Source organism: Carcharodon carcharias, chromosome 13 (assembly GCF_017639515.1).
Source record: "Carcharodon carcharias isolate sCarCar2 chromosome 13, sCarCar2.pri, whole genome shotgun sequence".
In the NCBI taxonomy this organism is placed as follows: domain Eukaryota; kingdom Metazoa; phylum Chordata; class Chondrichthyes; order Lamniformes; family Lamnidae; genus Carcharodon; species Carcharodon carcharias.
The window spans coordinates 122,126,840-122,143,395 of record NC_054479.1 but is presented as its reverse complement, the minus strand read 5'-3'; the positions used below and the strand labels follow the sequence as shown (position 1 = coordinate 122,143,395).

Here is a 16,556-nt window from a genome sequence, read left to right as displayed (position 1 = left end):
CAATTAACAACTGCATGTCACACAAACCCTGTCAGTCACACACACACTTGAACCAGTGATCTAAACTGATATTCTTGTGTTGCACTGAGCTGCATTGTTGGGGTTGCCTTCCTTCTGATGAAACATTAGACTGTGACCCATCTGCAGCTGCAACCTGGGTGCTGAAGATCCAATGAGTAAAAATTAAGGAATTCTCCGAGTGTCCTGGTTAACATTCTTTTCTCAACCAATATTACCACAAACACTCAAAGATTTGCATTGATAATCTGCCTGTTGACATCTTCAGGACATCCCAAAGTGCTTTATAGCAATTAAGTCCTTTTGCTTGTTGTCATGGTTGTAATGTAGGAAATCCTGCAGCCAACTTGTGCAGAGCAAGATCCCACAAACAGCATTATCCAGATCCTTAGCTTTAGTGATAATGGTTGAGGAATAAATATTGACCAGGCAAAACTTCCCTATTCTTCTTCCAATAGTGCCATGGGATTTTTTACATCCGCTTAAATGTGCAGACAGGCCTCATCAGAAAGACTGTACCCACAACAGTGCTTCCCCCATGCCAGTGTAGCACACTCCCTCCCACTGCCCCCGTGCCAGTGCAGCACGCTCCCATCATGCCAGTGCAACGTGCTCCCCCCACTACCCTTGCCAATGCAACATACTGCCCCCCTTGCCAGTGCAGCACGCTCTCCCCCCACTGCCCCCCGTGCAGCACACTCCCCACCCCCCCACTCACTGACCCCCGTGCCAGTGCAGCAGGCTCTTCCCACCCCCCACTGCCCCTCGTGCCAGAGCAGCAGGCTCTCCACCCCCACCACTGTCCCCATGCCAGTGCAGCAGGTTCTCCACCCCCACCACTGCCCCCATGCCAGTGCAGCAGGCTCCTCCCCCACTGCGCTAGTGCAGCAGGCTCCTCCCCAACTGCCTCCCGTGCCAGTGCAGGGCTCCCCCCAATGCGCCCCCCCCCTTGCCAGTGCAGCAGGCTCCCTCCCCCTCACTGCTCCCCGTGCCAGTGCAGCAGGCTCCCCCCCAATGCCCGCCAGTGCAGCAGGCTCCCTCCCCCACCCCCCCCGCCAGTGCAGCAGGCATCCCCCCCTGCGCTAGTGCAGCAGGCTCCCCCCAACTGCCCCCCATGCATGCAGAAGGCTCCCTCCACCCCAGTGCACCCCCCCCCCGTGCCAGTGCAGCAGATTCCCTCCCCCATTGCACCCATGCCAGTGCAACAGGCTTCGTCCCCTGCCCCCCATGCCAGTGCTACAGGCTCTCCTCCCCCACCCACTGTCCCCCGTGCCAGTGCAGGCATTCCCCCCCCACCACTGCCCCCATGCCAGTGCAATACACCCAGCCCCTGTGCCAGTGCAGCATGCCCCCCACTGCCCTTCATGCCAGTGTAGCACACCCCCCCACTGCCCTCCATGCCAGTGCAGCATGCTCCCCCCCACCATCCCCCCGTGCCACTGCAGCACAATCCCTCCCCCCCACTGCCCCCGTGCCAGTGCAGCACGCTCCCCCCCACCCCACTGCCCCCATGCAAGTGCAGCACGCTCCCCCCCACCCCACTGCCCCCATGCAAGTGCAGCACGCTCCCCCCCACCCCTGCCCCCTCCACACTACCCCCATGCCAATACAGCATGCTCCTCCAGTACCACCCTGGGTGTGTCAGCCTGGATTTATGGGTTTAAGTCTCTGGAGTGGAATTCGAACACAAGATTTTCTGACTCAGTGTTGAGAGAATCATCTCATTGCCATTTGTGGGAATCTTGCTGGGGATAAAATGGCTGTTCCCTTCACCTATAAAACAGTCACTGCCAAGCACTATAGCTCAAGCACTGCTAGACCTCACTGAAAGATGTGATAAAGTTCTGTATAAATAGAAATCGGACCTTAGGTCAGTGTAGTATTCATAGAATCATAAAATGATATAGCACAGAGGAGGCCATTTAGCCCATCATACCTAAGCTAGCTCTTTGTTAGAGCTACCCAATTAATCACATTTTCCTGTTCTTTCGCCATAGTCCTGCTAATGTTTCTATTCAATTATTTATCCAATTTTCTGCTGAACCTTACGACTGAATCTTTTTCCATTGTCCTGCAGTGCGGGACAGATCAAAACAATTCACTGATTAAATCCTTCATGCCATTTCTGATTGTCAAAATAATCACCTTAAATTGGTGTCCTCTCGTTACAAAACGCTCCTGCCACTGGAAACAGTTTCTCCCTATTTCACGCGTGGCCAAACCATCCATGATATTGAACAACTTTACAAAACTGTAACCGAACTAACCTAAAGACAGAAGCAAACATGGGTTTAAACTCATCCACTGCATCCTAGTCTCACTGGCGACAATAGGCCAGTTTGGGGTGGGGTGGAGGGAAGCTGTGAAGTGAAGTTTTGTTAATTTGAGACTTGGTTCCCTACAAGACTGCGCTGCGCTCCCAGAGAAGAAGCAGCCGAGAGCAGGGGGAGGCCACCCCAGGGAGATTTTGAAAGGAGGGAAGGGGAGGGGAGGGAGGAGGTTTGTTCCTACCGATGGAGACCAGTTTAATCCTCTCTCTATCCAGGAACTCCAGAGCCACCGACACGTTCTCCAGCTTCATCTGGCGAAAGTTGGGCCGCAAGTGGTACTTTCTGTACATCTTCTTCTGGCTCAGCACCTCCAGGAGTCCGATCAGCTTCAGCCCATCGCTCAGGTCCTTCTGCAGGTCGCCGATCCGCTTGTTCATACATTTGAGGTGCTCGTTGCACCAGCGGGTGAATGTGTTCTGCTGGATCTTCTTCCAGGGCGCGTCCTCCGCCAGGTCCTTCTCGGTGGCCGGCATCTCCCCGTCCTCCTGGCCGTTAGCGGCCGGTTCTTGCTGCTCCATGGCCGGCTGTGTGAAACTTTAGTCCCAAACTTTGAACAAGAATTGCCGGAGTTTGTCGCCCCCTCAGCTGCGAGTCCGAGCTCAGCGCTGCCCCAGTACCGATCCCTTCCAACAGCCCCGCCGGGCTTCAAAGCTGCTCTGCCTCGGGCTGCCACTCGCCGAATGGCCGCACTCACAGCCCCGCCGCACTTTTTAATGAGTGACGGCTGCTCCGGGCCCACGTCAGAGTCCAGGCTCGCCAGGAATCCCGAGGCTATTTCCATATAAACCCCGCACCGAGTGCACTGCTGCCGACCCCGCCCCGGGGGCTAATCATAGCCGCTCACTCATCGGCAGCGCCACTCACTCAAACCTTAATTTAGGACATCAAAGGATCGAGGGTACGAATGGGTTAACCTGCCCCCTCCCACCCCCTTCAATGGGTTATTAACCGATCCCCCTCCAACCCCATTTAATGGTTATTAACCGGTCCCCCTCCCACCCCATTCAATGGGTTAACTTTCTAGCCAGGGATTCCCCTCCCACCCCATTCAATGGGTTACTCAGTACATCGTTTTAACTAACTTGCTGCAGTTTTTTGAAGAGGTAATAGAGGGTTGATAAGGCTAAATGCTGTTGATGTGGTGTATGTGGACTTCCAAAAGGCATTTGATAAAGTGCCACACAACAGTCTTTGAGCAAAGTTATAGCTCACCCAATAAAAGGGACAGGAGCAACATGGATACAAAACTGGCTGAGTGCCAGGAAACAGAGAGTAGTTGTTAATGGATGTGTTTTGGAGTTTTGTAGTGGAGTTCCTCAGGGGTAGTAGGTGTTAGGACCCTTGCTCTTCCTGACATATATTAATGACCTGCATGGTACAATTTCAAAATTTGCAGATGATACAAAACTTGGAAACATTGTGAAAGGTGAGGATAGCTAAGAACTTCAAAAGGACATGGGCAAGTTGATGGAATGGGCAGACAGGTGGAAGGTGAAATTTAATGCAGAGAAGTGTAAGGTGATTCATTTTGGTAGGAAGAACGCAGAGAGATAATATATAATAATGGGTACAATTCTAAAGGGGGTGCAGGAGCAGAGGGACTAGGGTGTATATGTGCACAAGAAATTGAAGGTGACAAGTTAAGAGAACAGTTAATAAAGCACACAGTATCCTTAGCTTTATAAGGAAATACAGCACAAGAGCAAAGAGGTTAAATTTGTTATACTTGGATAAACACTGGTTCAGCCTCAGCTGGAGTATTCCATTCAGTTCTGAGCACCGTGCTTTACGAAAAATGTGGAAGCATTAGAGAGAGTGCAGAAAAGATTCACGAGAATAGTTCCAGGGATGAGAAACATGTTATATAGACAGATTGGAGAAGTTGAGACTGTTTTGCTTGGAGAAAAGAAGTTTGAGAGGAGAGTTATTCAAAATTATGAGAGGCCTGGACAGGGTAGACAGAGAGAAATCATTTCCACTGAAGGAAGTGTCGAGAACAAGTGGACATATATTTAAGGTCATTGGTAAAAGAAGCAATGGAGACTTGAGAAACTTTATCACACAGTGTGTGGTTAGGATCTGGAATGCACTGCCTGAGATTGTGGCAGAGGCAGGTTCAATCAAACCATTCAAGAGGGCATTGGGTTATTACCTGAAAAGAAAAAAATGTGCAGGATTATGGGGAGAAGACAGGGGAATGATACAAGGTTCTTTGCTCATTTGGAGAGCTGGCGCAGACACAATGGGGCCAAATGGCCTCCTCTGTGCTGTAACAATTCTGTGATTGTGAACTTTCCAGCCTGGGGTTCCCCTGCCCCTTTCCCAGTGTATTCAGCGGGTTAACTCCCTAGGAGAGGGTTTAAGATCATCCCCGCACCACATTCAATGGGTTAACTCTCCAGACATCTTTGTGTTAAACCCCCCCAACACCATCCATGCACTTGCCCCCTCCCCTAGACATGATTGGATTCCAGTAACAGAAAGTGACAGCAGGAGTGTTGGAGAGCAGCCCCAGCTCTACTGAGCTCAGCTGCTATTCCTGAATATCTTAGGGCCAGTGTTAGAATGAGAGAAGTTCATTTTTACACACTTATTCCTGCCCCTTCCCAAGAATAGCTGTACACATGTCCTCATTGATCGAATATAGCACGTGGCATCATTGCCAGGGGCCAGGCATCATCACTCAGCAATGTAACAACTCACTATTGAAAGCTTCGGCGATGCTGCCTTTCAGTACATGAAAGTAATTAAATCTGTTTTTCTCCATATCTTAAAGGTGCCTCACGGATCGTCAGCCTCTGAATTAGTTGTGTGAACTGTGTGTGACATTCCTCATAAACCAATGCTGGTATGTTTAGTAATCGCCATTGCCCCTCTGGCTCCAAATCAGTGCCTGACTCATATAGGGCCAATCCCAACTAAACTCCAGATTTCCAAGCCAGCGAATATTTCCACTTAGACTGATATCCATAGGAGACCCTAATCTCTTGGTCCCAATCAATCTGATTTATTTTTCCTGTGCTGATCTTTCAGGGTGATGATACCGTTGGTGTCAGGGTGAATGTCCTGATAGATTTCCAGTTATTATCAAGGTGAATTTCCTGATTTAATTGGGGTGAGTTTCCTGTTATTATCAGGGTGGATTTCCTGTTATTATCTGGGTGATTGTCCTGTTATTACTGATGTGTACTGTTATTAGGCGAAATTCCTGTTAGAGGGGTGAATTTCCTGTTGACTTTCAGATTAATTTCCTGTTTTTATCAATTAAGGGGAGGGTAATAAGTCTTCATTGCTTTTCTTGATTTATTGAAAAATGAGTGAACATTACAACATTTTATCAATTTGAAATAAATATTTAATATTAAACCATTGATAAGCAAAATACATTCCACTGAATACAGCCCCAGCGACAAATGAGCAGAGAATCTTATTATCTGACATCAGAGAAGTACAGCAGGCAGACAATACTTAGGGCCCAGGGCTCCCCGTTTCTCGGGCGGTTGGGGGTGGGGTATAAGGAGGCAAGGATGCCCAGGAGCTCCATTTGAGAAGGGGCAGGGTGTGCTAGACTCCCCAGGAACCCAACTCTGGGGTTGGCCAAGACATCCTGGACCCCATCTCTGGGTGGTGGGTGGGGAAGAGTGATGGTGGGGGTGTGGTGACAGGACTCCCCATCTTGGGCGGGGATGAAGGACAGATCTCCCCAGACCCCAACTCTCGGAGACCCAGGACACTCCATGACCATATTTCCAGGGCCAGGGAGTTGGGTTTCAAGGTGCTTAGTCACAAAGGCAATTTTCTGCACAAATGCAGAGTACTAATTTTTATCATAATGGAAAATGTAGCCCCAGTAAAGCAACATAGGAGAGTCCATAGAACTCAGCCAGCCTTCCCTCCTGGCTCAGGAAGGCAGAAGCTGAGTGTAAGGCTCATGCCAAAGTACAAATTAGGGGGGGAAAGAAAACATAAGTTTGAAAGGAAGGCAAGCTAGTGCTGGACCCAGCTCACGGTCTCCTTGTTTCTCTTTCATTCCGATCTACACCCAGAGCAGCTGGCCAGGAGCATGCCAATGTTTGAGAGACAGCATCAGCAGATAAACTTCACCCACTGGTACAATACAGAAGATAGAGTGAGCCTCAAAAAGGAGGCCCTCAATCCTGTACCTCACTTTACATTATTTTATTTAAAAAGTCTTTCATTTCTTACTTACATTCAATATCAATGTAATTATTTGTGGGAATATTCACAGAACATTTTAGACTGACAGATTAGACAACAGCTGGGTGAATCAGTCAATGGAAAGCAAAGATTGAAGATTTCCCCTCTGTAGCCACTTCCAGCTCTATAACTCCCTAAGTTCTCTGTTTTCCTCCAATTCTGGCCTTTCAGGCAAGCAGATTTCCATCGCTTCACTGTTGGTGGCTATGCCTTCAGCTGCCTAAACCCAAAGCTTTGGAATTCTCTCCCTAAATCTCTCCACCTCTCTTCCTTTATTACACCCAAATTAAATCTAATACCACATGCTATCCCTATAGCCCCGTATTAAGCCCTAACTAATCTCAATGACGCACGCAGTCCCCATAGCCTTATACCAAACCCAAACTAAACTCTCTGCCCCACTCTCTCCCAATAGCCTTGTATCAAACCCAAACTAATCTCACCACCTCATCATCTCCCTATATCAATCACAAACTAATTCCACTGCCCCACTTTCTCCCCATAGCCCCATCTCAATCCCAAAGTCATCCCACTGACCCGTGCTCTCCCCATAGCCTTGTATATCAATCCTAAACTAATCTCACTGTTTTACTCTCTCCCTATATTCCTGTATCAATCCCAAGTTTATCCGACTGCCCCATTCTTTCCTAATAGCCCTGTATCAATCTAAAACTAATCCCACTGCCCAACTTTGCCCTATATCCCTGTATTAATCCCAAACTAATCCTATTGCCGCATGCTCTCCCCATAGCCCCATATCAATCTCAAACTAATCAACTATCTCACCATATCCTTTGTATCAATCCAGAACTAATCCAACCACCCCATTTTCTCCTCATAGCTCTGTATCAATCCCAAACTCATCCAATTGCTCCATTCTCTTCCCAAAGCCCTCTATCATAGCAAACTAATCTCACTGATCCTCTCTCTCCCCAGAGCCCTGTATAAATTCTAAACCAATCCTACTGCCCCTTTCTTTCCCCAAAGACTTGTATCAGTCCCAGACTAACCCCACTGCCCCATTCTCTCCTAGTCCTATCTCAATTCTAAACCACTCTCCCAGCCTGCTCTATCTCCAGAACCCTGTGTCAATCCTGAACTAGTCCTCTTGCCCCACTTCCCACAAAGTCCCCCCACTTTAGGGTATACAGTGTGTAAGGACTGCTTCAAATGTGATCCACAGAACACAGATGAGTTGGAGCCGAGGGAGATGTTATCGGAGAAGAGAGACACCTATTTGGAGTACCAGCTCCCTTTTCCCACAGATGCTGAGGTACTGTTCTTCCTGACCCGGACTTTGAAAGACATATATACGATTGCAGAGTCACTGGGGAAATTTGTCAATGTGCCTCCTGCATCTGGGAGCAGGAGATGGATGGTCAGGAAGGGATTGGAGAGCATGCATTCGACCTTGGAATGAGCTAGGACAGGCCCAGCAGAGGTGGCAGCACAGTGGCATATAGTTGGGAGGCAGTTACCCTGGGAGTCCTCAGCATTGACTCCGGACCCCATGAAAGTCTCATGGCATCAGGTCAAACATGGGAAAAGAAACCTCCTGCTGATTACCACGTACCACCCTCCCTCAGCTGATGAATCAGTGCTCCTCCATGTTGAACACCACTTGGAGGAAGCACTGAAGGTGGCAAGGGCGCAGACTGTACTCTGGGTGGGGAAATTCAATGTTCATCACAAAGAGTGGCTCGGTAGCACCACTACTGACTGAGTTGGCCGAGTGCTAAATGACATAGCTGCTAAACGGGACCTGCGGCAGGTGGAGGGAACCAACAAGAGGGAAAAACATACTTGACCTCATTCTCATCAACCTGCCTGCTGCAGATGCATCTGTCCATGACAGTATCGGTAGGAGTGACCACCGCAAAAGTCATTGTGAAGATAAAGTCCCGCCTTCACAATGAGGATACCCTCCATCGTGTTGTGTGGCACTACCATAGTGATAAATGGGATAGATTTAAAACGGATCTAGCAACTCAAGACTGGACATCCATGAGGCACTATGGGTCATCATCAGCAGCAGAATTGTACTTGAACACAATCTGTAACCTCATGGCCCAGCGTATACCCCATTCTACCATTACCATCAAGCCAGGGGATCAACCCTGGTTCAATGAAAAGTGCAGGAGGGCATGCCAGGAGCAGCACCAGGCATACCTAAAAATGAGGTGTCAACCTGGTGAAGTTATAACACAAAACCACTTGCGTGCCAAACAGCATAAGCAGCAAGTGATAGACAGAGCTAAGTGATCCCACAACCAATGGATCAGATCTAAGCTCTGCAGTCTTGTCACATCCAGTTGTGAATGGTGGTGGCAATTAAACTACTAGTTGGAGGAGGATGCTCAACAAATATCCCAATCCTCGATGATGGAGGAGCCCAGCACATAAATGCAAAAGATAAGGCTGAATCATTTGCTACAATTTTCAGCCAGAAGTGCTGAGATGGATGATCCATCTTGGCCTCCTCCAAAGGTCCCCAGCATCACAATTACCGGTCTTCAGCCAATTTGATTCATTCCATGTGGTATCAAGAAAAGGCTGAAGGTGCTGGATACTGCAAAGCTATGAGGCCTGACAATATTCTGGCAATAGTACTGAAGACTAATGCTCCAGAACTTGACGCGCCCCTAGTGCTATCAAGTGGCACTTGCTTAGCAATAATCTGCTCACAACGTCCAGTTTGGGTTCCGCCAGGGCCACTCAGCTCCTAACCTCATTACAGACTTGGTTCAAACATGGACAACAGAGCTGAACTCCTGAGGTGAGGTGAGAGTGACTGCCCTTGACATCAAGGAAGCATTTAACAGCAAAACTGAAGGCAATGGGAATCAAGGGTAAAACGCTCCACTGGTTGGAGTCATACCTAGCACAAAAGAAGATGGTTGTGGTTGTGGGAGGTCAGTCATCTCAGCTCCAAGACATCACCGCAGGAGTTCCTCAGAGTAATGTCCTCGGCCCAACCATCTTCAGCTGCTTCATCAATGACCTTCCTTCTTTCATAAGGTCAGAAGTGGGGATGTTCGCTGATGATTGGACAATGTTCAGCACCATTCGCTACTCCTCAGATACTGAAGCAGTCCATGTCCAAATGCAGCAAGACTTGGACAACATCCAGGCTTGGGCTGACAAGTAGCAAGTAACATTCACACCACACAAGTGTCAGGCAATGATTACCTCCAACAAGAGAGAATCCAACTATTGCCCCTTGATGTTCAATGGCATTACCATCACTGAATCCCCCACTATCAACATCCTGAGGATTACCATTGACCAGAAACTGAACTGGAATAGCCGTATAAAACTGTGGCTACAAGGGCAGGTCAGAGACTAGGAATCGTGTTGCGAGTAACTCACCTCCTGACTCCCCAAAGCCTGTCCACCATCTACAAGCACAAGTCAGGGGTGTAATGGAACAGTCCCCACTTGCCTGGATGAGTGCAGCTCCCACAACACCCAAGAAGCTTAAGAACATCCAGGACAAAGCAGCCCGCTTGATTGGCAGCACATCCACAAACATTCACTCCCTCCACCACCAATACACAGGAGCAGCAGTGTGTACCATCTACAAGATATACTGCAGGAATTCACCAAGGCTCCTTAGAGAGCACCTTCCAAACCCATGACCACTACCATCTAGAAGAACAAGGGCAGCAGATAGATGGGAACACCACCACCTGGAAGTTTGTCTTCAAGTCACTCGCTATACTGGCTCGGAAATATATCGCCATTCCTTTACTGTCGCTGGGTCAAAATCCTGTAACTCCTTTCCTAACAGCACTGTGGGTTTACCTACACCACATGGACTGCAGCAGTTCAAGAAAGCAGCTCACCACCACCTTCAAGGGCAATTAGGGATGGGCAATAAATGCTGGCCCAGCCAGCAAAACCCACATCCTATGAATGAATTTTTAAAAAAAAGCTACAGGGACAAATGTAGCACTGCCCAAAACCCACACTACAGTTGCCACACATGCATTGGTCTGCCAACTGAAATCCCAATGCACCAGGATCTTGGCCACAAGGTAGAGACAGATTTCATAATATCAGTGCTGGATTGGGTTGCTCACCTCCAGGGCAGCAGGCAGATTGGCAGCAGGGGCAGGTAATAGATGAAGTTGCTATCTGTCTATTCTCAAGTCAATTCCTGCACCCCTTGCCCACCCCATACGGAGGCATCCTAAGATGACACCTAGACCAGTGAAAGGGGCAGCCATCCATATATGACCACCTAGGGTCCATTCTGCTTAAGTTCCAGAGGCAGCTCCATCGCAGGAGCTTATAAGTAACATTTGACTGACAAACAATCCTCACACTCTGGCTCAGAGATTACACTGATTTCAGGCAGCACAACTCTCAGCCACTGACAGGAGAAACCTTGGACATAGACACCAGACTTGGGCTTGTACAGAAACAAAGCATTGAACATGTACCATATCTTGGGGTCCTCTTTCATTTGGTCACATATGGTGAGGGGGGCAAGGCAACAGCGTTGGGGAACAGAGGAACTTTCTCCTGGGTGTTGAGTGCCAGATGTTCCTGATAGTGGGACAGAGATGATATTTGCAGGAATATGGTGGTCTTGTTGGTGGGCAGAATACTTGAGGAGAAGGATGGATGACTACTCAATACTTCATTCTGCTGTCAGTGGGGCTGGTGCTTAATGGTGACACAGTCTCTTGCTGTGTTCCTCAGGACCGTCCTCCATTTCCCTGTCTGGACTCTTGTGGCTGCTCCAGGTGCATTCCTCTGTCCATACACAGGTTGTGTGGCACCCAAATACATTTGGGAAAACATGGGCAAGTGCAGTTTGAACACTCAAATGTTGTGCATGATGATGGATTTGGTGCGTTTGAGCAAAACACAGAAAAGTTCCAGGCCACAGCAACCAGAATCCCCCAGAATCCAACCCTTTAACTTGTTCACGGTTTGGAAACAGTCAGGGACCAGTGGACTGTCTCAAAATGTAATCATACGTATTGCCAGGAACCTGGCATTTGTTTGCATGATCTTCTGGTGCTCTAACACAAGCTAACTCACTGTGTGTTGCTGGGGATAACACCCCTGACTCCTGTATATATTATATGATACAGACAGCACTTGTTAGTGGGTTAATACTCCTGACTATATATTATGCAATAACACACAATATGTTACTGTACCATTCAAAATCATAAGGGTTTGTACAGAGTAGATAGGGAGAAATTGTTCCCATTGGTGGAAGGATCCAGAATCAGAGGACATTGATTTAAGGTGATTGATTAAAGAAGCAAAGGTGACATAAAGATAAACCTTTTTATGCAACAAGTTCTCAGGATTTGGAATATGTGCCTGAGTCTGTGCTGGAGGCAAGGTCAGCTGAGACCTTCAAAAGAGAATTGGATAAATAACTTAAGAGAAAAAAATTGCAGGGCTACAGGGAAAAGGCTGGGAGTGGGACTTGGTGATTTACTCTTGCAGAAAGCCATCATGAACACAAGGGCCAAATGGCCACCTTCCATGCTGAAACCATTCTGTAACTCTATGTTAACACCTTCTGTGTATATTATGTAATACACACAACATGTATTACTGGGTATAACACTCATGTCTATATACTATATAATAACACGCTTTGTTATTGGGTATAACAATCCTGTATATATTATATAATGACATGATGTGTTACTGGGTATATTGCTCCTATGTATATATTATATAATGCACCAAGTGGTACTAGCTATAACACACTGCGTGTTACTGGGTATAAGACTGTTGTATGTGTTACACAATAAAACACTAAGCCCTACTGGATATAGCACTCCTTATACATGAAACACCTGGCGCTAGGAACTCATAAACACACTGGCTAAATTTCACAGAGTGTCACAGTGAAGAAGAGGCCCTTTGGTCCATCGAGTCTGCACCGACACGTGAAAAACACCTGACCTACCTATCTAATCCCATTTACCAGCACCTGGCCCATAGCCTTGAATAGTACGACATGCCAAGTGCTCATCCAGGTACTTTTTAAAGGATGTGAGGCAACCCGCCTTCACCATCCTCCCAGGCAGCGCATTCCTGACCGTCACCACCCTCTAGGTATAAAAATTTTTCCTCACATCCCCCCTAAACCTCCTGCCCCTCACCTTGAATTTATGTCCCCTCATGACTGACCCTTCAACTAAGGGGAACAGCTGCTCCCTATCCACCCTGTCCATGTCCCTCATTATCTTGTACACCTCGATCAGGTCGCCCTTCAGTCTTCTCTGCTCCAATGAAAACAACCCAAGTCTATCCAACCTCTCTTCATAACTTAAACGTTTCATCCCAGGCAACATCCTGGTGAATCTCCTCTGCACCCACCAGTCCAATCACATCCTTCCTATAATGTGGCAACCAGAACTGCACACAATGCTCCAGCTGTGGCCTCACCAAGGTTCTATAGAACTCCAACATGACCTCCCTACTTTTGTAATCTATGCCTCGATTGATAAAGGCAAGTGTTCCATATGCCTTTTTCACCACACCACTAACATGCCCCTTCGCCTTCAGAGATCTATGGACACACACACCAAGGTCCCTTTGTTCCTCAGAACTTCCTAGTGTCATATCATGCCATTCGTTGAATACTTCCCTGCCAAATTACTCCTTCCAAAGTGTATCACCTCACACTTTTCAGGGTTAAATTCCATCTGCCACTTATCTGCCCATTTGGCCATCCCGTCTATATCTTTCTGTAGCCCAAGACACTCAACCTCACTGTTAACCACCCGGCCAATCTTTGTGTCACCCGCAAGCTTACTAATTTTACCCCTAACATAGTCATCTAGTCATTTATATAAATGACAAATAATAGGGGACCCAACACAGATCCCTGTGGTATGCCACTGGACACTGGCTTCCAGTCATTAAAGCATCCTTCTGTCATTACCCTCTGCCTCCTACAACTAAGCCAATTTTGAATCCACCTGATCAAATTACTCTGTATCCGATGTGCATTTGCCTTCTTTATAAGTCTCCCATGTGGGACCTTGTCAAAGGCTTTGCTGAAATCCATATAAACTACATCAACTACACTACCCTCATCTACACACCAGGTCACCTCCTCAAAAAATTTGCCGATGACACAAAGTTAACTTTTGTGATAGACTCCAACGCAGAACATAGTATGCTACAGGAGGATTTGAATGTATTTGAAAATTGGGCAAACTGTTGGTAGATGAAATTTAACATAGAGAAATGCAAAATGTTTCACATTAGAACAAAAAATCCAAGATGGGACTATTAATTAAATGGAAAGAAAATAAGGTGCGTAAAAAATGAAAGAGATCTGGGGTCCTGATATCCTCAATTTATTGGCAATTATAATAATGTTCGGTGGCAGTGTAGGAATATAGAAAATCAGATGTTGGGATATATTAAAAGATGACTCACTTTATAAATCAATCGCAATTGTGGAACCACATTTAGAATACTGCCTATAGTTATGGCACCACAGTACAGAAAGGATATTGAAGACAGCAACCAAATGACTGAGGGGGTGGAGGAATTGGATTAGGAGGAGCGATTATGGACATGTTTTCACTATGGAACAGAAGGTTGAGAGGTCATAGGTTTGCTGTTTTTATGTTCAAATAAATAGCTCCGTATTTTGTAGGAGTGATGGTGAAGCTGGCTAAGTGTAGCATAAAGAGACAATATTTGCAGCCATAACTCCATCTATGACACACAACACCTGTAAACAACTGAGAATCACTTTCCTCACTCAAATTGCCAAATGGTAATCATCAAGAGTCCACCACCGAGCTCCAACTACCAAACATCAACTATCAAAGGTTCATCACCCAGCACAATCCAGTCAAGGGGAATCACCAGGGTCCAGCACTCAGCTGAAAATGTTGAATGACAACCACCAGGAGGCATCCACTAAGTCCAAGATCACTGATTGACAATCACCGAGGGTCAAAATCCGAGGGTTAATCACAGAGGGGGAAATTACCAAGGGGGAAAAAAAATCACCAAAGGTCAAAATCCGAGGGTCAATCCACCAAGGAGAAAATCACCAAGGGGAAAAATCCGTGGGGCAGTCACCAAGGAGCAATTAATAACCGACAGTCAATCACTCAAGGTCAATTACTGAGAGTCAATCACCAAAAGTCCACTGTGAAATGCCAGAGTATCAACATATTATCAGAACTGAATATTTATCTATAAAGGGAGTATTTCTGTAGACCGGGTTCTTTCTGTAGGTGGGAGAGGTCACAAAGTGAGTGAACAAACATTCTGTGATCCCTAGTTTTAACCCTGATGTTTTTTTTCACAGACTCAGGATCTCTGACTTGCCCCAGCTCCAAATAGTATCATGGGTTGCTGCTGCTCATTTCATTCCGTATTGAGAGAGAAGCTTTGCTGTCCAATTATGCCAGAGGAAACAGGTAAAGAACATTACCAAGCCAATGTGTGACAGTTCAGAAATTCTGGAGGTGTTGATATGTACAGCAGCGTTCCCGGTGTAGCAGCATTCCCAGTGCAATGTGCCTAGTTCAGCAGTAGACTGTAAAATAGGGCACAGAGGATAGCAGAGCAGACGAACACTGTGGCTTAGAAACTAAGGGGAAATAGGAAATAGGGGAGGGGCAGAAAATAGAGGGGAGGGGTAGGGAGTTAGGGTTGAGGGAGGGAGGGGAAAAGGCTGGGGGGGAAGAGAGGGGAAGAGGTTGGGGGGAAGAGAAGGGAAGAGAGGGGGAGGAGGGAGACAGGGAGGGGCTGAGACGGGGGGGGAGACAAGGGGAGATGGGCAGTGAGGGGAGGAAAGAGAGAGGGGGGGGAGAGAGAGAGATGGGGGGGTAGAGAGAGGAGAGAGAGGGAGGGGGAGAGAAAGAGAGGGGAGAGACAGAGAGTGGGGAGAGAAAGAGAGGAGAGACAGTGATGAGGGGAGGAGAGAGAGGGGGAGATGGGGGGGAGAGAGAGAGAGAGGGGGGAGAGTGGGGGAAGAGAGATGGGGGAGAGAGAGAGGGGTGAGAGAGAGGAGGGAGAGAGAAACTGGGGAGAGAGAAACGGGGAGAGAGAAACGGGGGAGAGAGAAACGGGGGAGAGAGAAACGGGGGAGAGAGAAACGGGGGAGAGAGAAACGGGGGAGAGAGAAGGGGGGAGAGAGAAACGGGGGAGAGAGAAGGGGGGAGAGAGAAAGGGGGGAGAGAGAAAGGGGGGAGAGAGAAAGGGGGGAGAGAGAAAGGGGGAGAGAGAAAGGGGGAGAGAGAAAGGGGGGAGAGAGAAAGGGGGAGAGAGGGGGGGAGAGAGAGAAGAGAGGGGAGAGAGAAGGGGGAGAGAGAGGGTAGAGAGAGAGGGTGGGGAAGACAGAGAGAGGGAGGAGAGACAGAGAGGGGGAGAGACAGAAAGAGGGGAAGAGAGAGAGGGGGAGGGAGGAGAGAGGAAGGGGAGGGGAGGGGGAGAGACGGGGAGAGAGAGGGGGGAGAGAGGAGGGGGAGAGAGAGGGTGGGGAAGACAGAGAGAGGGAGAGACAGAGGGGGAGAGAGGGGAGAGAGGGGAGCAGAGAGAGAGGGGGTAGAGAGAGGTAGGTGAGAGAGAAGGGGGAGAGAGAGAAAGGGGGAGAGAGAGAAAGGGCGAGAGAGAAAGGGGGAGAGAGGGGAGAGAGAGAGGGGGAGAGAGAGGAGGGAGAGAGAGAGGGGGTGGAGAGAGAGAAAGAGGGGAGATTGAGAGGGGAGAGAAGGGGAGACAGGAGGAGAGGCGGGAGATGGGGAAGGGGGAGTAGACGGAGGGAGAGATGGGAGAGGGGAAGAGGATAGGAGGAGGGAGGAAAGGGGACGAGAAGGGAGGGGGAGAGGGTGGAGATGGGAGGGGGGGAGAGAGGCGGACATGTGGGAGGGTGAGAGGGAGAGGTGGGAGGTCAATAGTGGGGAAAGGGGAGGAGAGAGGAGGGGAGGAGGGGAATAGGTGGCAAGGGAAAGGAGGGGAGGAGGAAGAGGAGAGAATGTT

The 16,556-nt window shown here is 48.3% G+C and overlaps 1 protein-coding gene and 1 long non-coding RNA gene across 3 annotated transcripts in view; one reads left to right on the top strand and one right to left on the bottom strand.

Annotated features, from left to right (window-relative positions):
* The window catches only part of flncb (filamin C, gamma b (actin binding protein 280)), a 75,669-nt gene extending 72,609 nt beyond the window's left edge, over positions 1-3,060 (bottom strand). For both annotated transcript variants that reach the window (XM_041203368.1, XM_041203369.1), the window contains exon 1: positions 2,530-3,060. In XM_041203368.1, the coding sequence (XP_041059302.1) occupies positions 2,530-2,866 (337 nt within the window). In that variant the 5' untranslated portion in view covers positions 2,867-3,060. The remainder of the gene's footprint in view (positions 1-2,529) is intronic.
* A 2,064-nt stretch (positions 3,061-5,124) lies between these two features.
* On the top strand, positions 5,125-14,995 carry LOC121286306. The gene is made up of 3 exons (XR_005944913.1): positions 5,125-5,196; positions 5,382-5,463; positions 14,884-14,995. It is a non-coding gene; the product is annotated as an uncharacterized LOC121286306 (long non-coding RNA).
* Positions 14,996-16,556: the final 1,561 nt, after the last annotated feature.